The 21,885-nt window shown below is 62.8% G+C and overlaps 1 protein-coding gene across 10 annotated transcripts in view; it reads left to right on the top strand.

The window, feature by feature from the left end:
- The window catches only part of CEP164 (centrosomal protein 164), a 68,727-nt gene extending 47,842 nt beyond the window's left edge, over positions 1 to 20,885 (top strand). For 5 of the 10 annotated variants that reach the window (XM_075909324.1, XM_075909318.1, XM_075909320.1 and 2 more), the window contains 14 exons: positions 346 to 423; positions 635 to 766; positions 1,075 to 1,197; positions 1,946 to 2,089; positions 2,276 to 2,359; positions 3,226 to 3,294; positions 5,047 to 5,225; positions 5,784 to 5,910; positions 7,354 to 7,421; positions 7,810 to 8,017; positions 9,024 to 9,131; positions 10,139 to 10,253; positions 11,488 to 11,823; positions 13,954 to 15,414. In XM_075909324.1, coding sequence (XP_075765439.1) covers positions 346 to 423; positions 635 to 766; positions 1,075 to 1,197; positions 1,946 to 2,089; positions 2,276 to 2,359; positions 3,226 to 3,294; positions 5,047 to 5,225; positions 5,784 to 5,910; positions 7,354 to 7,421; positions 7,810 to 8,017; positions 9,024 to 9,131; positions 10,139 to 10,253; positions 11,488 to 11,823; positions 13,954 to 14,384 — 2,202 coding nt within the window. In that variant the 3' untranslated portion in view covers positions 14,385 to 15,414. Of the gene's footprint in view, positions 1 to 345; positions 424 to 634; positions 767 to 1,074; positions 1,198 to 1,945; positions 2,090 to 2,275; positions 2,360 to 3,225; positions 3,295 to 5,046; positions 5,226 to 5,783; positions 5,911 to 6,317; positions 7,086 to 7,353; positions 7,422 to 7,809; positions 8,018 to 9,023; positions 9,132 to 10,138; positions 10,254 to 11,487; positions 11,824 to 13,953; positions 15,416 to 15,516; positions 15,584 to 16,916; positions 17,040 to 18,366 lie in introns of those variants that run through there. The other 5 variants (XM_075909321.1, XM_075909322.1, XM_075909323.1 and 2 more) reach the window with 5 other exon arrangements.
- The last annotated feature ends 1,000 nt before the right edge of the window (positions 20,886 to 21,885 follow it).

The following is a 21,885-nucleotide window of genomic DNA, read 5'->3' as shown; positions in this document are numbered from 1 at the left end:
AAGAGAGGGTTTGAATACTACGGGACTGTGCGATGAGTTATTGAGGAATGCTGGGTGAGAAGGGAAACTGAGGTGGGGTGCCTCAGGCCACCAGAGGGGTGGTGGAAACTCTCCTACCATCCCCACTGGGGTTTGTTGTTTATATGAGAACTAGTCCCACGTAGCCAGTGCTCTGTTCCAGCCGGGTGTCTCGGTGGTGGCAGCACAGACACTTGTGCACAGCCCAGACTGGGGGGAGCTTTGCACTTTCTCAAAGGCAGTGTGTAAATGGCTGTTGAAATGGGCATTGGTACGTCATGTCACGTGGCAGGGGCCTTTCCAAGCAAGGCTGTTGGCTCCCCACAGGCGGCAGAGGCCCTGGAGAAGCAGTTTGCCACTGAGCTGCAGGAGCTAAAATCTGCCGCAGAAGAAAAGCACCAAAAGGTAAAAGCCGTTGTTCCCAGACACACCGGTAGCTGCTCCGCACTGAGCAGCGTCCCTGAATGCCATTGGTCCCTTCTTAGCCGTTTCTTCCACCCCCTCGCCTCCATCGGCACCTGGCTATGCTCCAGCGCGGGCACACGGCTCTCCCATGTGCACGCTGCGGGGCAGCCCTCGCAGAGGGCCCAAATGATGCTGGTTTCTTTCGGGGCAGGTTGTTTCCAACCTCCGGAAGCAAATAGCGGAGGCCCAGAGGTGTGAGGAGGCCCAGCTGCAGGAGGAGTTGGAGAGAGCCGAGCTGAAAGTGCAGCACAAAATGTCTCGTGTGGCAGACTTCGAACGAGAGGTGATCACTTTTGTGCACTGGCGGTAGAGTGTCCATGCCGCCTTCCCTGCAGGCCTGCTTAGCCGTGGTGTGAGAGCCCAGCTGGACGCCGCCCTCTCTAGTAGCGGAGAGGGGCGCCAGAGATCGGAATCCATCCCAGCTGTAGACAGAGTCTCTTACCTCTGTGCTCCACCAGCCGGACAACGAGCGTGCCAGGCTGCCCCAGTGTCAGCGCGCCGAGATGCCTCCGCGTCGCCGGGGTGGCTGCGCGCGGGGGAACGTCGTGCCTTAGCGCGGTGTAACGCAGCCTGCCTCTGCACCCACTGCAGCTCAGCGAGCTCATGAAGGAGACACGCCAGGACGTGGAGCGGGACCACGAGCGGAAGATGGAGAGGATGAAAGAGGAGCACAGGGAAGCTCTGGCAAGGATTCAGGATCAGTACGAGGAGGAGGTAATGCTGCTGAGAGCCGCACTCGGCCTGTAATGTCCAGTGCGTGGTGTTCGTTGTCCCAGACGCGGTTACCAGGGATCCCCTCGTTCTCAGGCTGGAACCATCGCTGGGCCCCTTACCCCCTCTCCCTGGGGCCCCCTCCCTCCTGGGCTGGGAACCCCCCCAAGGAGCCTGGGGGCCAGTGCCCCCAAAACCCTCCAAGGGCCTGGTGTCCTGACACCCCCAGGGGCCCAGGGCCCATCCTCTAGGGGCCCGGGGCCCCAGTTGCTCCCTGGGTGTGCAGCACTATCACACCTGCAATGAGTCTAGGGCTCAGGCTGTGGAGGAAAGTGCTGGGTGACCTGTAGAGTGGGCGAGTCTCCTTCGCGCGTGCGTGCAGCCATGGATTTGTGCCTCGGAAGCAGGGGCGCAGTTCTGTGCGGACACAGCTGCTTGTGCCAGGTCAGGAACTGGCCTGGAACATCCTCATGTCTCCAGTTTCCGACGAGGGAATTGCGACTGGGCGTGTATAAAGCTGTGTGCTCCCTAGGCCCCAGGCAACGGAAAGGTGGTTTCCTCCTCTGGCCTGTTTCTCTCCGAGGAGAGGCTCTTGTTCTAGCCTGTTACACAGTCTGCTTCCCACAGCTGTTTGGGGGGTCGCCTGCCCCCGGAGTGGCGGTGTGTGGGGAGCGGCGGGGAGCACGATGCCTGTGGAGATGCTGCAGAACCCTAAAGCTTTGCTCTTCTCTCTTGGCTTTGCGCCTTGCAGGAGAGAAAACAAAGAGCCGAGAAGCTGGAGGAGCTGAGAGGTGAGCTGGAGCGCCTGAGGCAGCTGCATGATGGGCAGCTGAGGGCTTTGCGGAAGGAGCTGGACGAACAGCTCAGTGACTTGCAGCAGGGTCACAAGGCGAAGGTGAGTGATGGCTCCTGTTTCTAGCCCAGCCACCGCCAGCAGCAGAGCGCCGTCTCCGGTCCGTGCGCGCTGCTCGCGGGAGACCAGCCTGGTCCAGGGGCCCCTTTCTGAGCATGTCGCTGTTCTGTCCTGCGGGGAAGTTCTGAGCCGCAGACCCTCATCTCAGACCCTCCCGCTTCTGCGCAGGAACAGAGACTCCAGGAGCTGGAAATGGAACTTGAGATCCGAGCGAAAGAGGCCAAGGCCAGATCTGCTCAGCTCAACCACCAGGTGAGCCGGTCCTGCCGGGTGCTTTGGAAGTTCCTGGCTGGCCCAGCTCATCTCCCCTGGTCCATGGGACTCCCTGTGCCCATTCAAGTCCCAGGAAGAGCTGGGCCAGTGCTGAATGCCCTGGGCTTCCTGCCTCGCTTTGGGGATACGTGTCAGCCGGGCAACGCCTTGCGGCACGGGAGCGTGTTGTTCTCAGTGGCTCTGTGCCCCGCGTGCTGCAGGGCACAGCTCGCAGCGACCCTGGCTTGGGACGGCCCAGCGGGCTGGTCACCGGTATGTGCTCTTGTGTGAGAGACGGTCCCGGGACTTCATGCATCCTGTGGGGGCAGCACTCGGGCTGTGGCCCTGGATTGTTCTAAAGGCTGGAGCCCCCCCTGCTTCCCTTGCCTTGCTTTGAGAGCGGAGCCTCCGGGTGGGATGGGAAGGGAGCCGAGCCGCGCTGGAGGCCCCGCAATCGGCAGCGCTTGAATTTGGGTGTGGCTGAGCAGGGCAGCGTGCTCTTCCCACACATAGCAGCGTGTCAGGCGCCGGGCTGGCTGCAGCCCTCGGAGAACGGCGCGGGGTTATTCCGAAGGGTTTGTGTCGGTTAGCCAGCCCTGTGTCACGGGGCCACGCACGCACAGGAGGGGGCAGCAAACGCCTCGTCCAATTCACGTTCCAAATACGGGGGAAGGGAATTTCTCTAAATAATTGGAAGGGGCCAAAACGAGTGGGGGGAGACCCATGAAAAAGAAACGCGCTGAAGAATTTCCCACAGGCCTTGAACACTGGGGCTGCATGGTGCCTAGACCTGACCCTGAGGCCAAAGGTGCCTGGCGTCCTGACGCTCCCACGTTCTCTTGTTCGCTCTCCACTTCTCTGTGCAGGAAGAGGCCATGAGGAAGAGAAGGCAGCAGGCTTTGGAGGACGAGAAACAACTAGAGCTGGAGAGAAACGTACGTGTGCTCCAGCTCCCCATCGCTCATTGTATTCGAGCCGATTAGCACCGTGGCTCTAAAAGCACAAGCTCAGAAATAGCTCGAGTTGTGGATCTCAACATCCCCCTTGTCCTGCTTCCGAGAGGCGCTGACTCGTTGGCAGGCTGATGAGCTGCGCGTGGCGTCCCGGGCCTCTGTCCGAAGCTGGGAATGAGCGAGAGGGGGCGGATCATGCGATTATTCCATGTTCTGTTCATGCCCTCTGGGGTACCTGGCTCTGGCAGCCAGGACACTGGGCTAGCTGGGTCTTTGGTGTGACCCAGGCTGGCCATTGTGATGCTCTTGTGATGCATTTCCTCGTGGTGCAAAGGGAGAGGTTACTGCATCCAGGGGTTGCTCGTCTGGGCCCACCTGCTCCTTGCCAGGAACTGGGAAGCTGCTGTCCCACTGCTTCTGTTGCTTTTGAATCTCATTGGGCGGTGAGAACTCGAGTCTCTCCCCCTCTGTTCATAGTAGACTAGAGCTTCCTGCGGGTGGGGGGTGAGGTTGGCCGATGGCTCCATGCAGTGTGAGGGGCCAGCTTGAGCTGAGCCAAGCCGTCTCCAAAGCCAGCTGAGCACGTGGACACTCCCATGCTGCGTGCTGCCTGCCCGTGTCTGCCCGTTCCCAGACAGGGCTGGGCACGCCCGACTGTCTCCTTGCATTGCCTGCGGGGGCTGGGCATCGCACAGGCTGAGGGGTCTGGGGGTGCTGCAGCTCCAAGGTGGGCTTCAAGGTCAGGGCTGCCTCCTGGCAGGAGTTGAGCAAAGTGGAGCGGCTGTGCACCCCAGAAGTGGCGAGGGCGCGGTGGGCCTGCACAGCGGGGAGGGCGAAGAGCCTCACAGCGAGGGAGGGATGGGACAGCAGGCCGTGTCCTTCTGGGAGCGCTGGGAGCCGGCCACGTTCCGCCCTGCACTGCCCTCTGCTGAGCGTGGGCCGGAGGAGGACTCGGTGCGTCCCTGGTGCTGTGGTTCACCCGCAGAGGAGCAGACCGTCCCTTGGGTGGAAGGCCCAGGATGGGACAGGCATAGGCGGGTGAGGAAAAGGAAGCCAGTGGGTCGGCATCAGCAGGGCGAGGCCGGGCTGCGTGAGCCATTTCGCTCCTCCCCACTCCATGTTCCGAACTGGAGAACTGTCCGTGCTAGTGTCGGGTACTTGGGCGCTCCCTTTGCTCCCCTCCTGCAGCGCCGGGGGGGGGGGGGGGGGGAGGGGGGGAGATGGGAGGGAGGAAGGAGGTGGGGGGGCATGACAGCAACAGGCATCCTGGCTGCAGAGCCCCAATCTGAACTATTGCAGGCAGGGTGGTGACTTCCTCTGAACCCTGCATCCCCATGGCAACGGCATCTCGCTGGGGTGTGTACAAGGCACAGTCCAGATCTAGAGCCAGATGTAGAACGTCCGAGCGGCCAGACGGGGTCAGAGCAAAGGTCCCTCCAGCCCAGCGTCCGGTCTGCCAGCGGGAGGGAACGACACGGGGTCCTCGCGTGATCCCTCGCGCTGCCCGTTCCCAGCCCGGGCACCGCGCTCATTGCTCACCAAGCTCGTGGCTGTTCCGATCCAGAGGTTCAGGGGCGGGACCAGGGACAAATGCCCTGCAGAGCCGCAGGCTGGAGGCCGATGTTGTGCTGAGTTGCCGCCTGTTGCCCTGCAAGCCCTGCGGGCCGCGCTCTCGTCTCCTGCGTGCTCGTACTACAGAGCCGGGGGCGTAGAGGGTTGTGATTTCACTTCCAGGAAGCGGCTCTGGCAGCCCAGCTCCGCCTGGAGGAGTCTAGGAAGGAGCATGCTGCCCTTGTGGAATCCATCCGCCAGCTGCGCAGGGCACTGGAGGAGCTGCAGGACCAGAAAGCTGAGCTGGAGTCCCAGGTGGATCTGTTGCAGACCCGAAGCCAGAGGCTGCAGAAACGGATCAGGTGTGTGTCTGAGGGACTGACGCTCGTATTTCCACGCCCGCCCGGCCCGGCCCGGCTCCACTGACCCTACATGGTGGTGCCTCTGAGCTCTGAGGGGCAGTGTCACGAGGCGGAGGAAACGTTTGGAGATGCTTTGAGAGCCTGGGCTGGACTCCAGAGACCTTTCTGAGACAACTGATGCCCCTGGGCGGGCGTCCGAGGCATCACCCCGCACTGTCCCAAGCCCTCAGGGGACTTGGTTACCTTGGAACAGTAGCGTAGCCCTGGTATTTACTGTGCTGGGCAGGCGCTCGGGGGCGTCTCCGCCTGTAGCGCTGGGACGTTGTGTTCAAACAGCAGCAGTACACCCAGGCCCCCTTGCTAGTGCCTGGGTCTGCCAGAGCACGTAGTCCCTGGTGCTTTCCCTCGGGGGGGTGGGCAGGAGCCAGCTGAGGACTCGCGGGAGAGCTGATTCCTGCAGGGCGGGGTGGGCTCTTGTGAGCCGCGTGGCTGAGTGTCCCAGTCTGCTCTGGATGTCGTGTCATGTCTCCCCCCTTCCCTCCCCACACGATGTGGCAGCGAGCTGGAGGCTGCCGTGCAGAGCAAGCAGGAGGCCCTGAAGGAGCTGGCAGCCGAAGACAGCGTGGCGTCTCCCAGAAGGGAAGCTGAGCTCCACGTCGAGGACCTGAGGGAGACGCCGGAGGCGGTGAGTGTAGCTCCCTGGGCGAGTGGCGTGTGGCGGTGTTGTTTAGAGGGTCCCAAGCCAGTGGGACCGTGCACATAGCTCCCCGAGGCCCCTTGGGCAATCCCGCCGTGGCTCTGTGCTGCCGGCTCTGGCTCTCTCATGCCGAGATGGGTGGCTATCGGGGCAGGTGTTTTACAGACTTCACAGAAGCCAAGTTAGTGACCGAGACACGGGACAGGCAGCCAGCAGCCTGGCCCTGCCCCAGTGCTGCTCCATCCTGGCAGGCAGCTCCCTGCACTGGCCTGGAAATGGGGTTCGTACAGCACCTTGTGGGAGAAGCCACAGCCAGCCCGTACGTTCACGTCTCTGGTGCTTTCGTCATCCCGTCTCTATACCCGGGCAGAGTCCTCACAGAGCCTCTCCCACAGGTCGCCCAAGGCGAGTGCTGCTGGCCCTCGGCTCCCCTGCACTCTGCTCTGCGGCAGGGTGCTCACGCCGAGCACTCGCTCATGCTGGCGGCTCCCCGATTCTCAGAGCTGCCTGTGCTGAAGCAGGCAGAGGACGCCCGTCCCTGCTCAGTAACTGGCGGGCAGGGAGATACCTGCGACTGCATAGGCTGGTTCTCGTTTTGACGTGGACAAGGGCTTTGCTGAGTCGCTCCGAAGCCGCCACGTGTTGTGTGGAACCCCCCTTTCCAGAGCCCCGGGGTCCCGTGTGCTCCCCTAGCGCCCACAGGAACAGATCCAGACCCTGAGTGCTCCTCTGTGGGCGTTACCTCCGTTGGACGTCGGCATGCTCTTGTGGAACCTGGGCCGGGGCACTGGGGGAGAAAGCAGCTTCTGGGAGCGGAAGGAGAGTTTTGTTCTGTACAGTGTCCACAGAGAGAGGCTCCTTTGCGGCGCGCTCTCCTGGGCGCTGTCCGCGCCGCTCTCCTTTGTGCTCTGTGCTCGCGCTCTCCTGGGCGCTGTCCGCGCCGCTCTCGTTCGTGCTCTGCGCTCGCGCTCTCCTGGGCGCTGTCCGCGCCGCTCTCGTTCGTGCTCTGTGCTCGCGCTCTCCTGGGCGCTGTCCGCGCCGCTCTCGTTCGTGCTCTGTGCTCGCGCTCTCCTGGGCGCTGTCCGTGCCGCTCTCGTTCGTGCTCTGTGCTCGCGCTCTCCTGGGCGCTGTCCGCGCCGCTCTCCTTTGTGCTCTGTGCTCGCGCTCTCCTGGGCGCTGTCCGTGCCGCTCTCATTCGTGCTCTGTGCTCGCGCTCTCCTGGGCGCTGTCCGCGCCGCTCTCGTTCGTGCTCTGCGCTCGCGCTCTACTGGGCGCTGTCTGCGCCGCTCTCGTTCGTGCTCTGTGCTCGCGCTCTCCTGGGCGCTGTCCGCGCCGCTCTCGTTCGTGCTCTGCGCTCGCGCTCTACTGGGCGTGGGAGGTTTCTCCTTTGATCTCGCAGGAATTGATTTTTGAAATGTCTGACCCCTCCAGCGCGCCTCCAGAGAGCCTGCTTCCTTACCCTCGCACAGCAACGGGGACAGTGACCTCCGACTGGATAAGTAAGCGCCTTGCTAAGGGGACGGGCTTGCCCGAGGCTTGCAGGGTGGTCTGCACAGCCCAAGAGGACAAGGCCCAGTGCAGGCCTCTCCTCTGCCACAGAGCATCACGGCTCGATGCGCCCGAGCACTTGGGTTAGCGCAGCCGTCAGCGGCGGAGCCAGTGAATGGGGGATTGTGGCTGGTCTGCATGGCTGATGCAGCCACGGGAAGGGCTTGGCGTGCCTCATGACTGCACCTCAGACACGGTTCTGAGCTCTGAGGGCCGCAGCGTACTTGCCCGGTTTATTCGAGCGAAGCAGAAAGCCGCCCTCCGAAATCCCCCGGCAGCGCCGCCGTGGGCCCAGGGTAGCGGCGTTTAAAAGCTTTCTCCCTCCGTTCCATCCTGCAGCGTCAGACACTACATCTCTGCGGAGGGCGTCTCCATACGGAGCGCCAAGGAGTTCCTGGTGCAGCAGACTCGCTCCCTGAGGAAAAGGCACGCGGTGCTGAAAGCTGCAAAGCTGCAGTGGCGGCACGACATGCAGCAGGCCCAGGACGAGGGGCAGGATCTGGATAGCTCGCAGCTCCTGGACGACGTGCGCCAGAGCCTGGAGGAGGTGAGTTGCATCCCCGTGTTCTCCGCCTCTGGCCCAGGAGTGTCTCTGCCACAAAGTCCTGCCAAGCCACTAAGCCGTAGCTGTTGGAGAGTGGCCGCGGAGTTGGGGGCCCAACTTCAGACAGGCAGGGACCTGGCTTTTCTCGGGGCTGGCGCGTACACACGACTGCAGGCGGCTCTGGAGGTGCTTGTCCTCCCGGAAATCAGCCCTGGCGTGGCTGGGCCGGGCACCCCGAGTCACTGTTGGACGGTGCGCTTCAGCGTGCTCATCGGTGTGACGGGGATTAAAGCCGCCCCCCCCCGGGTGGCTGGGGAGATTAGTTCATTACAGCCTGCAAAGCCCGTTGAGCCCCTGCTCGGATATGCAACGTGACTGTTTGATCACCTGGGGAAGCCCGGAGCAAAGGGGGGAATTTGGTTTGTGTCCCATGAGAGCTCCCGCGGAGGCTGTGCGTCCGAGAGCCGTGTGCACGCTGCAGAGGAAGGGCGGGCGTTCCCGTGGTGATTCAGTGCCCCCGGTGCTCTGCTGCGGTTTCACAGTGGGGGTGGGGGGCCGCAGCGCTCTTGCCAAACGGGCCAGTGCACAGACTGTATGAGGGGAGCACTCCCCGGGCTCCGGCGCAGTGTCCCTCAGGAAGGGAGCAGGAATCTGGTGTCCAGTGTGCCTGGAATCTAGTGAGCTGCAGCCTGTAATTTGGCTGGGATATGTGGGGCTAACACCTCGCCTGTTCCACACCTTGCCATGGTGGTGATCTTGAGTTTCACGCTGGCTGAAAATGCAGATTCAGAGTTAGCCGGGGGCGGAGAGAGGGGGCTGTAACTTCCTCCGGTGGATGAGCATAAGGTGGATGAGTTTCCCTCGCCCTCCCCTCCTGGCTGTGTTCTGACTTCGGGATCACAGTTGTCTCTCTTGGGGAGCCATGAGCTAACAATTGCAGATCAGAAAAACCGTCCCTTTCCTCTCACTGTGTGAATGTTCCTCCCTGGCCGGCCGGTTGCTCCTGCAGGAATCGAAGCAGCTGGGCAGGATGAAGTCAGCCATGCGGAAAGGCCAGGTGCTGCTGAAGAAGAAGGAGGAGAAGCTGAGCCAGCTGGAGTCATCGCTGCTGGAAGAGGTAACTGCCAGCGTCCCAGTCACTTGGCATTCACCAGCCCCACATGCCCACGGAGCAGCCCTCAGAGAGAGCCAGGTCGACTCCCCGCCGTGGGGACTTGATGGGGTTTCGGTTCCAGGCAGAGGTGGTTAGTTGAAGGCTGAGAGTTGTTGGCCGGAGCTGGATTGCTTTGGGAGCTGGCTGGGGACTCCGCCTGGGAGCGAGCACAGTGGGGAGAGAGGGCTGGTCAGGTGGCTCCTGGCAGGCCCAAACCAAAGTGGAATGAACCCACGTGATTCACTAGCCATGTAGCCCAGCGGGGCTGGGGGTGGAAGGCGCTTGCCAGGCAGGGGAGTGGAAGAAGCACAGTCGCTCAGAGGAGACTGAAGGGTTCTCGAGACACTGAGCAGTCGAAGGACCCCTGGCGTGTGTTTTAAAGAGCAGTGTGATTAGCTGTCCACGCGGGGGAGGTTCAGACCCTGTACCCTCCTCGGCCTGCTCACCGCTCGGCTGCGTGCCCGGGGGCTTCCCAGGTAAGTGAGCGGGACAGGTACCTGGCTGTTGCCCCCGTCGGGAGCTGAGGACACGTTGGCTGGTGAGTACCACTAGCGTCTAGTGGCCAAAGGAGAGCTCGGGCTCCTGGAACCTTCCCAGCTCTGCCAGTGACCTGGGCAGTTCCCCGGGCCCAGGACCAGGGAGGTGGAAGACCATCGCATCTTGGAAAGGCCGGGTCTGAATGGGGGCACGTCTCATGCTGGGCCTTATGACCCGACTCCAGGGAGTCTGTGCACTCCCCGCCACACCACGCCTCCTCCATGGGCTAAGCCCTCCTCCTTTGCAGCACCCCCGGCCTTCGCTCCCCAAGAGCAACGGAGCACCTTGGTTCTGCGCTCTCCACGTGCTCGTAGCGCTCCAGCGCTAACCCCGGGGCAGCCTGCTCTGTGTACCTGGCTGGGCGAGGTGGTGGCCGTATGCCGGTCTGGTTCCCAAGGGGCAGCAGCATGTTTCCTTTTCCTTCTCTTGAGCAGCTTTCTGACGAAGACACGCTGAGGGGGCTGGCATGTAAGAAGGCGGTGACCTTCGACCTTAGTGACTCCGACGCCACGAGCAGCCTGAGCAGCACAGAGGTCCCTCCGCACGCAGGTAGGTCCCGTCTCTCTCACGAGAGCCCCCCCCCCGGGCGTTCCTGGTCTCTGCGTGTCTCTATTAAACGTCAAGGCAGCCGCTCGCCCCCTGGTTCTTTCCGAGCGCCCCAGCACGCTCTGGAAACTCCAGGGCCAGCTCGGGGGGTAGCAGGCAGGCCAGTGCCTGGGGCCTCATGCCACAGGGCTCCTCCGAGCCCCATTGCTCTGGCGTCTGCTTCTGCCGGGGGCGGGAGGAGGCCTCAGGCTGCAGGCCCATGTGGCCGACTTTGGCTTTCTGCCCTGGGCCCCGGTGAGTGTAATTGCTGGTCCTGCGGGGGGGCTCAAGGAGCCTCAGCTCAGGTGAGAACGGCTGCCCTAAAGCAGGTGGTGTGTGCAGCCTGCACCAGCACTGCAGGCCCAGTGTGAGTGCAAGGAATTCTTCCCTGTGTGCGTGTGAATCAGAGCGCGCTCCCCTCCTCCCCACTAGGAACGGGGCCGAGCACGGCTTTCAGCCTCCCTCGCACTGTGCGCCCGCCCAGGGCTGCGCTATTGCCTCGTCCCGTCTCCTTGCCAGAGGCTGTGGCAGCGCCCTGGGGATTGTCCCTTCCTGCGCCAGGGTCAGAGCAGTCACCAAAACGAAAGTGGAATTCTGTGCGGGAGGGAGAGTCTCGTAGTGATCAAATCCCCGCGGCCTGCCCCTGCCGCAGCGCCCCGCTCGCGCTCTCCCTGCTCCGTTTGCGCGCGGTCCCAGTCCCGAAACAGACCAGGCTGCGGCTGGGCCGCCGTTTCCTACTTCTGGCCCGTTTCCTGGGGAGTAAGCGGCTTTGTGCTGGGGAGAGCCTGTGGTGGAAGTGGGTGCTCCGCAGAGCCCAGCAGCTGTGCACTCCCGAGGACGGGGCGGGCGCACAGGACAGCAGCGCCTAGTCATGCTGCAAGCCGCATTTCAGCTGTGCCGTCCCTTCGTCTCCGCCTTTCCCCGGCAGACTTTCCTCCCTGGAACCTTGGGGGCCCTGTCCCCTTGTCCCTCGCTTCCCACCTCCCTCTCCTGCACACCACACCGATGGACATCCCCCGCCGTGCCCCTGCGGGCTCCACGCCCGCCTCGCTGACGTGCCCGGCCCTTTGCGCCATGTCGCAAGCAGGCAGAGGCCGGGGGCGATGCTGGAGAGCGGTGCTGGCCGGGGCGCTCAGGGTCTCCTTTCTCTCCCTTCCCTCGGTGAGCTGGGTGGTCTTGGGGTTTTGTTTTTGACCAGTTGACGTGAAACCCGACGCCCAGTTCCCCCAGCTCGACAAGATCCAGCACTTGACCGACACTCTGCAGCACATCACCACGGAGCTGAACGGGGTCCTCGGCGCCCTGGGCTCCCTGAGCCGCGAGCGGTCTCCTCTCTTCGCGCCCGGCCCGGCGCCCGCGCTCCCCAGCGACGGGCTTCCTCTCTCTGCGTACACCTCTGTGGCGAGAGTGCCTCCTGCTGGCGTTCCTTTGGTTAACCAGTGGGCCTGGAGCTCGGGTGTGAGCTCCAGCCTCGCCGCCGCCGGCCAGTCGGTGGACAGCCTGCTGGCGGAGAAGTGGCGCAAGTATTTCCCAGGTATGCGCCGCACCTCCTCCTCCTGTCTGTCACCATCGATCTTGTGCTGCCGCTTCTGTGCCAGGGTGCAGCAGAGAGCCCCGGGCCCGCTGCCCTGGGGGACTGACCACGCACTCCCTGGCACTGCACCCTCTGCTGGGCACACCGCGGAGCGACCGGAGCCCTACATGGGCGGGTTAGGAGCCAGCTCTTGGAGGATTGAAGCAGGCTCCATCGGTACTAGGGAGGCAAAAGACTTGACAATGTTAACCATGGAACCCGTTAATGTTTGAATCGGTTAAACAAGCCCCGTGGGCTGCCAGCTTCCGGTCTCGCCTGCTTCCTGCCCCACGGGCTGCCAGCGGCACCAGCCCCACAGGCCTCCGCTCCCTGTGGGCTGGGGGCTTTGTGGGCTGATGACAGTGCCGGCCCCACCAGCCTCTGGCCCCCACAGGCTGCCAGCTTTGCAGGGTCCTGGCCCCCATGGGCTTTTGACAGCCCTCGGGGGTTTGAGCACTAACTGGAACTTATGAGCAGCAGCTTTGTGGTTAGTGGATTCACCGGTTAAACATTGCCATCCCAAATGGGCCATGGCCCGCCCCATACTGTCAGCAGCGTCTCTGTGTCCTTGGCCACTGTTCCGTTCTGCTCCGTCCAGTGGTTCCCTGCATTTCCAAAGCAGCTCCGCTCCCCCAGGTCTTGCACAGGGTCACGGTTCTCCCTTGCCAGCCCGTAGGGGACGTGGCTGGAGTGGTTAGGGTGGGTGCCTGCGGAGCTGCACCAGAGATGGGAGCACTGTGTCCATTCCGAGTGCTGTGGGGGCTCGTTGCATAGCCGTGGCCCAGCCGCCGGGACCGTGTCCTGCCTCCCAAGCCTTCCCCGAGGGCTGACGGTCCCTTTGCTCCGCTGGAATGTCGCTGGGGGGAGAGCAGGGGTCGTGCCTCAGCCAATCCCGCAGGGTCCTCTGGTCCTTGAGCCGGCCTCTGTTCAGCTGGCGCCGGGTGGTGTGTTCACGGTGCGCTGGGCAGATGGGCCACCTGCCCCATGGGCCAGCATGGCCAGGTCTCCCTGTCGCGGGGCAGGCGGAAGCAGCCTGCTTGGGTCTGGAAGTGCTGGGACGGGGCTGCTGGCCAGCCTAGGGATTTGCAGGAATGGCGGGAAGTGATGCTCCTGGGGAGGCAGGTTCTTTAACGCTCTCGCTCGTCTCCTGCAGCCTTGCCTGGTTCAGCTGTAGCCTGGTGCTGGACTCGGCTCGCTGGAGATAGAGCGCTTGGTGCGCTACGTGGAGGAGGCGTAGGGCTCTGCTCTCTGCTGCATGTCCTGGGGGAGCCTTGCCAGCTCCCAGGGGGTCGTGTGGGGCGGCCCTCGTGGAGGTGCAGGAGTGGCCGGTGGCTGGAGTCTGCCTCCCATCCCAGGCAGAGCTGGCTCTCCCTGCTCGCAGAGGAGATCCCAGTGCGGGTTGTGGGCTTGCCGTTTTCACGGCCTAGGTGTGCTGGTAGCAGACCGCGCCCAGGGAGGTGCCTTTCCGGTAGCAGGCTGGCTTAACACAGTGGGCATAGCACAGGGGCTGGGAGGGCCAGAACCAAACCTGGGACCAACCAAATGTGAGGGGGCAGGCGAGAGCCAGGCCGGGCTCCCGGGGGCTTACAGCAAGGGTGCACTGGAGAGCTCGTGGCTCTGCAGCTGCTCTGAAGTGCTGGCTGGGTGATCTGCCTGCCGTGTGCTCTTTAGAGAGACCCAGCGGCGCTCCGGTGCACACCTGAGCTCAGGGCTAGCGCCTGACGAGTGTGGCTTGGGGGCAGCCAGCCCTCTCTGCAGGGGGGAGAGAACAAGGTGACTTTGTGCCCTGCTGGGCAGCGGGCTCCATGGCAGACAGCTCCCTGCACTGGGGCGGGTGGCGGTTCGCAGAGAGGAGGAGATAACAGCAGCTCGATCAGGGAGCGAAGTGCAAAGCTGATCTCATTACCGTGTTTCCAGAGCACTTCAGCGTCTGCCACGTGCACAGGCCTGGCCACTGGGGGCCAGCGAAGGGGAGGGCCTTTCTACTGGGTTGTGTGCCTCACTGGAGACACTGACGCGATACACGTGGCTCCCACTTTACAATTTCCTTGCCAGAGCTAATTTTTTTCTATTTACGTCCTAAATCCCCAGCCCCGAGTCCTGCTAATCCCGAGCCAGCAAACGGCGGCAGCCCCGCGCTTGCTGCGTTGCCTGGTGAGAACGTGCTGAGGGCAGAGGCGTTCTGTTTTACGAGCCCTCTCTGTGGTCGGCGTGGATGGGCCAGCCGCGGACCTGCGGGGCTAGGAAGTGCTGTGTGCGAGCACCAGGCCGGAAGCTATCCCCCGGCCGAGGAGCTGGGCCCAGATTCAGCAAAGCGCTGCAGCACGTGCCAAGGGCTCACTGACTCACGAGGACTTAAATGTGAAACCTGCGTAAACGCCGCGAGGGGCCCTGTGACGAGCGTTGCTGTGGGGCCTAGTGATTTACCTTTGCCTCGTTTTGCAGGGGGCGTTGCCTCCCTAGCCTGCCCCTGCGTTTGGGGGTCGTGGCACTGGCAGACCCTCTGCTCATGCGCCATTTAAATGGCAGAAGGAGAACTGGGCAGGTCCCAGGTGCGGGGGACCCTCTTCTCTGCCTTTGGGGGGCAAGGAAACTCTTGGGAGAGTGAGACGGAGGCGAGGGGGGATTTGACAGCGGCCTTCAACTCCCTGAAGGGGGGCTGTACAGAGAGAGGCGGTTCTCAGCGGGAGGGGTGCAGGAGGTGGGCTGAGGGAGGGGATGGGGTGCCAGAGACAGGCTCCGGCCGGGAGGCAGTTACCTGGGCAGCTCCTGGCCAGCAGCCCAGCAGGTTCCTCAGTCGGGGCCCCTGCATCAGTTTCCAGGACCATGTGAGGCTGTGAGTGCTGCGAAACCAGCGGGGGGAGGGGTACTTTGCATGCCGCCTGTCCTGCAAACAGGCAGCTCCCATTGGCTGGAAACTGGCACATGGGAGCTGCGAGATTGAGCTGGGGGCGGGAGCAGGGCATGAAGCCTCTACTCCAGTGGTCCCCAACGCGGTGCCCGGGGGCGCCATGGCGCCGCCAGGGCATTTGTGTGCGCCCGCCGACAACCTGGGCTGGCCCGGCGCGCGGCGCACTGGAGGCGCCGGTCCCAGACGCGCAACACGTACTGGCGCCTGGTGCGGGCCTCAGCCCCGGGGCACATGCCAGTGCCGGGTGCAAGGGCATCCCCACCCCTGGCGTGCCCCAGGATGCACGGCCCCACCCCCTGGCACGAGTGGCCCCGCCCCCAGGCGCCCGGGAGCCTCTAAAGGTTGGGGACCGCTGCTCTACTCCCCTCCCCCTGGGCTTGCAGCATTCAGAGAGCTGCTCCGAGCAGTGGGGGGAGGGGCAGTCGTATTTTGCCTGCCCCTGCCTTAGGGGCAATAAGGGCTGTCCTGCTGCTGGGGGCAGGGATCCCAAGGGAAGTTAGAAATCAGGAGGATCTGAGGCTTGACAACAGGAATTGGGGGGGGGGGGGGGCTGTTCCTTGTTCCCGGTCTCCCCTTGGGAACAGACCCTGCTGCAAACTTTCCACAAGCTCAGTCCCAGAGCTCCCCGTGCAGGGCGATGTGTTGTCGAGCTCAGAGACGAGAGCTCTGCTCGGCCCTGGAGACCGGCCGGGAAGCCTCTCCTGCAGCGTGTGCTCGGTCTCTAGTGCCCGTTTCTCTTCCAGGCGGGGTCCCGGCGCTCAGCGGAAGTCCTGCCCCTCTGGACAGCAAACTAGGTTATTTGCCTGCAGGGTAAGACTCCGGGCCCTTGGGTGTGAATGTGTCCAGGTGCGGCTGTTACTGCTTCCGCGGGGCTGGTAGCTCAGGTCCGAGTTTGCCCCGATCTGCTTGTTACATGGGCTGGGGCGGGTCAGAGCTGCAGGTGTTAGCCAGGGCCCCATAGAACTACTCAGCTGCAGCTTTCCCACGAGTGCTCCCTGGAAGGCTCAGCCCACAGCACTCGGCTTCCAGGGTCGGAACATGAAGGGTTCCAGTCCCACGCCACATGGGAGCTCACAGCCCGGATCAGTGTGGTGCCGGCTGGTTGGGGGGAGGAGGGCTGCATTCTGGACCCCCGTGGTTTCGTGGCTGAGCGGTGGAGACCCTGGCGGGCAGATAGAACTAAAAGATCCTTTGGAACCTTTCGGAAAGGGCAGGGGATGAACCCGCGTTCCCAGGCATCAGTCTCTTCTCGCGAGTGCTGAGTGCGCCGTGCCCACAGGAGTGCCGTGGCGATAGGTGTGGCCTCCAGCGCACGCCCTGCACAAGGAGCAGCCACTCCGCCAACTCCCCCACCTCTTGTAACAACCCCCCTTGCCCAGCACCGTTCCCCAGAAGGCCTGTCTGTGGCTAGTCCAGCTGGGCTGCAGCTGCCTGGCTCCGCTCGATTGCGAGCGACGCTCGTGTGATCACCGCGGTTCTCGTTGCTTTGTAAAATGCCGTGCGATTCTTGGGTGCAGCCCCCGAGTCTCGTCCGTTGGAAGGGCTTGGCATTGTACAGGCCAAGGACCGTCCCGACGGCGCAGCTCCCTGCTGGCTGGCTACCCCCGGCCCGGGCTTGGTGTTTCCCCGTTGCTGAACAGCTGCTCCGCCGACCCCCGCCAGCAGTGCTAAGAATCTGTCCTGTGTCCGTGGAACTTGGGCCTGACTAAGCAGCACCTGCAGCGAGTGCAGAGAGCAGCTTAATTGCCTGGGCGTCCCTTCCCTGTCCTCTCCTCTCCTCTCCTCTCCTCTCCAAACCCCTTACATCTGTGTCCTCTAGAGTCTCTCTCTGCTGGGCTTTTGCTACCCAACAGCAAGGGACCGGGGCAAGGGTGGTGCTGCCTCCCCCTTCTCCCTGAAGAAGAGTGAGTTGGTGCCACTGGACCGTGGGTAACGGGAAATGGAGACTCCCAGGGCGGTAGCTGGGGATGAACGGGTGCGAGAGAGACCAGGAGGGTGGCAGCTGAGTTGCCTGCCGGCTGACAGGTCTTCCCGGCCTGGGAGGGGTGAGGAGGAGCGGAGACTGCGCCAGGAAGAGGTGGCTGGTTCCACGGTTCGGTCTCGTTTCTTGCCACACCTTTCTCTCTCTCTCTCGCCATGCCAGGGAGCAACTCCGCCTGTTCCAGCACTCCCAGCCCCGCGGCCCGGAGGCGGACAGGACAAATGTCCAGGGAATGATTGATGCCAACAAGAGGTGGCTGGCGAATTTCCGGAAGGATTCCAAAGTGTATCCTTTGCCTTGGTCTTCGTGTGCTCTGCTGGCTGCTGTTGTGGAAGCGGAAGCCAGGCGCTCAGGGACGGTGACACCTCAGAGCCTCCTGCTTGTGGTCCCTGCAAGGGGCGACGTGCCTAGTGGTTAGAGCAGAAGGGGACTGCTGGATTCTGTTGCCCAGCTGTCTTCACTCCCTGTGACCTGAGAGAAATCCCTTCTCTTTGTGCCTTGGTGGCCCAAGGCGCTGCCCCTCCTAGTCCAGGTACTGCACTGCTCTGGCTGGCCACAGGAGCAACGACGGGAGGAAGCTGGGAAGTGAAGGGTTAAGTGCAAGAAGGGCCAGACTGGGTCAGACCAAGGACCCATCCAGCCCAGGTTCCTCTCTTCCGACAGTGGCCAGCGCCAGGTGCCCCAGAGGGAGGGAACAGAACAGGGAATCCTCACATGCTCCCTCTCCGGTCATCCATTTCCAGCCTCTGACAGAGGCTTGGGACACCATCCCTGCCCATCCCGGCTAGTAGCCATCGGTGGACCTATCCTAGAAGGATTTATCTAGCTCCTTTTTGAACCCTGTTGAGGTCCTGGCCTTCTCAGTATCCTCTGGCAAGGAGTTCCACAGGTTTGCTGTGCGTTGTGTGAAGAAATCCTTCCTTTTGTTTGAATCTCGTCAGGTCACGCTAGTCCCTGTATGCAGTGTAATGTAGCCCTGTAGCTCCCATGTTAGAGGACAAGGTGGCGAGGTAATACCTTTTATTGGACCAGCCTCTGTTGGTGAGAGAAATGTGTGTTACCTCTTACACCAAACAATCTGGTCCATCATGTGTGAGTCCGCGACACTCACCCTACAGGAGAGCTCTGTGTAGCCTGACTGTGTCTCTTCCCAGCAGAAGTTGATCCACTAAAAGCTGGTTCCTGCAAGACATTTAGCAGCACCGATGTTTGTGCTGTGGGCAGTTTCTGAGGAGCCGTTTGGCTGCTGTGCGATGCAGGGCAATTGTGTCAAATGGAGCAGAGGCAGGAGAGGGAAATCTCCCAGTGCTGTTAAAGGGGGTAATAGGTCCTTCGTGCCCTCCAGCAGCATTACGCTGCAGCTGTACCTCTCTCTGCAGCTCACGGTGCTATGGGCAGCAAATCCCCTGCCCCGGGACAGAGCCGTTTGTCCTGAGCTTGGTGCTGCTTTGCGTTCCATAATCCCACTGTAAGTCTAGCTGATCCGTGTGCAGAGCTCTGCGTGTGCCATGTGAGTGTGAGGTGTGTCCTGCCCGTGGTCACTCGTCCACCTCCCGGGTCCCTCAGGCCGGTCTCACACCCGAGTCCTGCTTTTCCTTCACGCGGCTGCCAGGCCTCTCTTCGCGAGCACACAGAAGCCCTCTGCCAGCAGCCCTGGCCTGGTGCAGCTTGGCCTGGATGAAAACAACCAAATTAAAGTGTATCACTACTGAGCGGCCACGGAGCCAGCCTGGCGAGCTGCACTCTGTCCCCTCTAGCAATACATGGCCTTGCCGTGCTACCCAGCGCTCTCGTCTCTCTTTCTGCTCGGCCCTTGAAATACAGCTTCTTTCCAGGAGGGAGGAGCAAGTGAACTTCCCAAGCGGATTCTTCCGGTCCTGGAACGTGTCCAGATGCACTTCATGGACGGCTTAATCCAGTGCTGCAATCTCAGGGCTTCCACACACCAGCAGTCCCCTCCATGGCCTCCCAGCGGCCCCCTGGCGGCACGGGGGCTCGCCCAGGACTCAGAAGAACGTGGCGGGGGAGGTGATTTCTGACCGAAAACGTGCCAGAGGAGATGAACGCGCCGTGGAGCCCCAACAAACAGTGGCACGTTTGAGCGTGGGAGAGTGTCTGTAGCTTCTTCCACGGAAGAGCACCACGCTGGCGCCACGCCCCGACTGAACAGAGCCGGCTTTCTGTTCCAGTCAGGGTTGCCTGCAGTACCCGGCGCTGGGTTTGTTTCTACTTGAAAATGTTTTGTATTCGGTGTGTCCGAGTGCGGGGACTCGGACAGACCCTTCAGGGCACCGCGGGGGCCAAGCCTCCGGAAGGGTTTTAACGCACCCGCTTTGTTTTTGACAGGACAGAAGCCATAGGGCCACTGTGCCTGGTGGGGATGGCTGCTCCCTGCCCTGCCTGCCCAAGCGCTGTGGCTGTATTCTCTCTGGTGTGGACGTGCTGAGCGCTGGGCTGGTGGGCAGAGGCTGTGGTGTGAGAGCCAACGGCCGGTGTTCGCTAGCGTCCCCCTTGTTCCTGATGGTGGAGCTGCCTGGTGCGAGACCAGAACGTGTGGCCTTGACTGACCATCAGAAATAGGTGGAGGCCCCCAAGCCGAGTGCCCAGGCCAAGTGCCCCCCCCCCCCCCATCCCCTCCGGCCCAGCTCCAGACTTGGGCTGGCTTGGAGCCATTTCTGATCGGGGTGGAGCTGGGCGCTACATGAGGCATCTGCCTGGGCTCTGCAGGACTCGTGGGCGGGGCAGCGGCAGAGGCCGGGGGTGGCTGACACGTTGGATAGGGTCACTCTGCTCCGCCCCGTCGCTGTTCTCACGGCAGCTGCCTGCGCGGCCGCACCCCGTCCTGGCAGCCCCTCTGTGCTGGGCCCCTCCAGCCGGGTTCTGTAGCGTCTGGGCCAGCGTTGCCCCAGAGGGGCGGGACGGGCCCTTTGTGTCCTGCGCTCCCTGCCCGTGCGGTGGAGGCAGCCCAGATGGCCCAGCTCAGAAGCGCTGAGCAGATGCAGTGGGATTGGATGGCGGGGAAGGTGTCTTGCGGAGTCAGCCTGTCAAGTGTCCCGTCGGCCCCCCAACTGGGGGCCAGGCCAAAGGTCCCTTGTAAGAACCTTTCCCCAGTGTCGGACCAGTCCTGGGGGCGGCTGTGGCATGTGAAACACCCGTCTGGCGCAGCCTTGGAAACTGCCCTGGGGGGGAGGGGGCCGATGTGCGGCGCTGGCCGCCCTGCTAGCTGGCTTGGGATATTGACGCTCTGTAAACAGCAGGTTGCTCTTGGGCCGTTGTCGGCCGGCACGCCTGTTTTGGAGGGAGGCTGCCGGAGGAGAGCTGCCCCTTTGAAGCGCTGCTGGGAGGGCTGGGAAGCGGCAGCCTTCCACCCTCCGTACAGGCTGCACTGCTCCGCCGGGGCGTGCGGAAGGGCTGCTGCAGAGCATGGGCCCTGCGGGGCTGTGTTGCCTGCTGCCGCGTGCACTAGCCCAGGGCTGCAGCCGCTGCAGGGGCTTGTTTACAAGCAAACGGAAACATTTTGACACAATTTTTAAAAATGAGAAACTGTTTTTTACATTTCACAACTTTGTACCAGCACTGGGCTTGCCGGGCGTAGTGTCCCTTTAAACAAGGGCCTGGCCTGGGGCTGCACAGATTCAGGGAGGCGGGGTTCTGCTCGCGGACTCTGGCAGTAGCATCTCGTGCTGCTGGCCTTGAGAGAAACCCAGGGCAGGTCCAGCGTTGAGCGGCTGCGAGGCCGAGAGTGACCCCTGGGAAGAGGCAGGATCTTTGCAGCTGGCCTCCCGGCTCTGCCGGATTACACAGATCCTTGCCGCTGGGCCTTTTCCTGCTGTCGACAACCACCTGCCAGCCTCAGCTGTTTTTTTAATAGTCCCTCTTGTCCAGGCTGCCCCCAGCACAAAACCCGTCCGCTGTCACTGGGCACTGGACCCACAGCATTCCCAGCAGGAGATGTGCCCCACCCCCTGGGAACCACCCGTCCATACTAGAGAGCGTCTGTTCTCAGTGCGGGTAACGGACCATTTTAGTGCTGAAATCCTGTCGCGGTGATGCAGCTCTCGCCCTCGGGATGCTTTGTGCTCAATCCTGTTTTGTAACAAATTAAAGGACGCGGGTCTATTTTGTACCATGGGGACGGCTGCAGCTTTGTTTTCTCAGCAGAGAGGTTTGTCTCCCTCGGCCCCAGCCCTGCACTTTGCTCCCAGACACTTCCCCGGCTCCTGGCCAAGTTGTGTTGCTGTGACCCTGGCTGGGTGCCTCTGCCAACTTCAAAGCAAAGACCTGCCGCTCGCTGTGGCTTTAGCTCCGCAAACGAGCCTGTTCGGTATCTGCCCGGGTGCTCAGTGGGCTACTAGCAAGCTAGGGAACAAACTCCTCATGCTCAGCCTGGAGCCAGGGTTCCTCAGGGCTTCTCCCCCTCCTGCCATGCAGCTCCGTTCAGTCCAGCCAAGGTCCGAGGGCAGGTTTGGTGCTGGACTCCACCAGGGCGCTATCAGGGCTCGCTCCAGAGCTGTGCTGTGCGGTACGTGGGGGGCAGCTGGCTGGCGCATGGGGGGTGTTAAAGTTGGTTAATCACGGCTTGGCTGTCACGATTGACATTTGCATTTATTTTATAAGAGCACCGATGGCTACTGATGGGATCACTGGGAACCTGGGCAGATTGGTGCCCCCTTCGGCTCACCGGCTCGTCCCGCCCCCCATTTCCTACCACCGCCTATTCTTCCCTGGCCAGCCAGGGCTGTGCTCCCACTCTCCCGAGCCGGTTCTGCACTCGGCTTGGCTTTCCCTGCTGGAGCACCGGAGCCGCATCCCCCGCAAAGCCCCAGGCCGGCGTCGGAATCGCCCCTTGTGGTGGGCCAGGCTGAGGCTGCGTGGTGCTGCCGTTCCACTGGCCATGGCTGTGCAGCGACTGACAGGACTGCGCTGTGGCTCCTTCGCTCGCATTCGCGCACTCGCCACTGGGCCCAGGAGCAGTTTCTTGCCTGCTCGGCTCACCCCGGGACCTCCGCCGCTGCTGCAGAGACCAGTGGGCTGGGGCCACCGTGGACTTGCTTCCGCTGCCTCCTTCCTCCCCTCGGTCAAAGCGCAGCACCCCTGGCATGGCCAGCCTGACTCTAGGCCGCTCCCCGGG

The sequence above is a fragment of the Pelodiscus sinensis genome, chromosome 26, assembly GCF_049634645.1.
Source record: "Pelodiscus sinensis isolate JC-2024 chromosome 26, ASM4963464v1, whole genome shotgun sequence".
Classification (NCBI taxonomy): domain Eukaryota; kingdom Metazoa; phylum Chordata; order Testudines; family Trionychidae; genus Pelodiscus; species Pelodiscus sinensis.
Note: the sequence above shows the minus strand (reverse complement) of the source record. Positions and strands in the feature narration are given on the sequence as shown.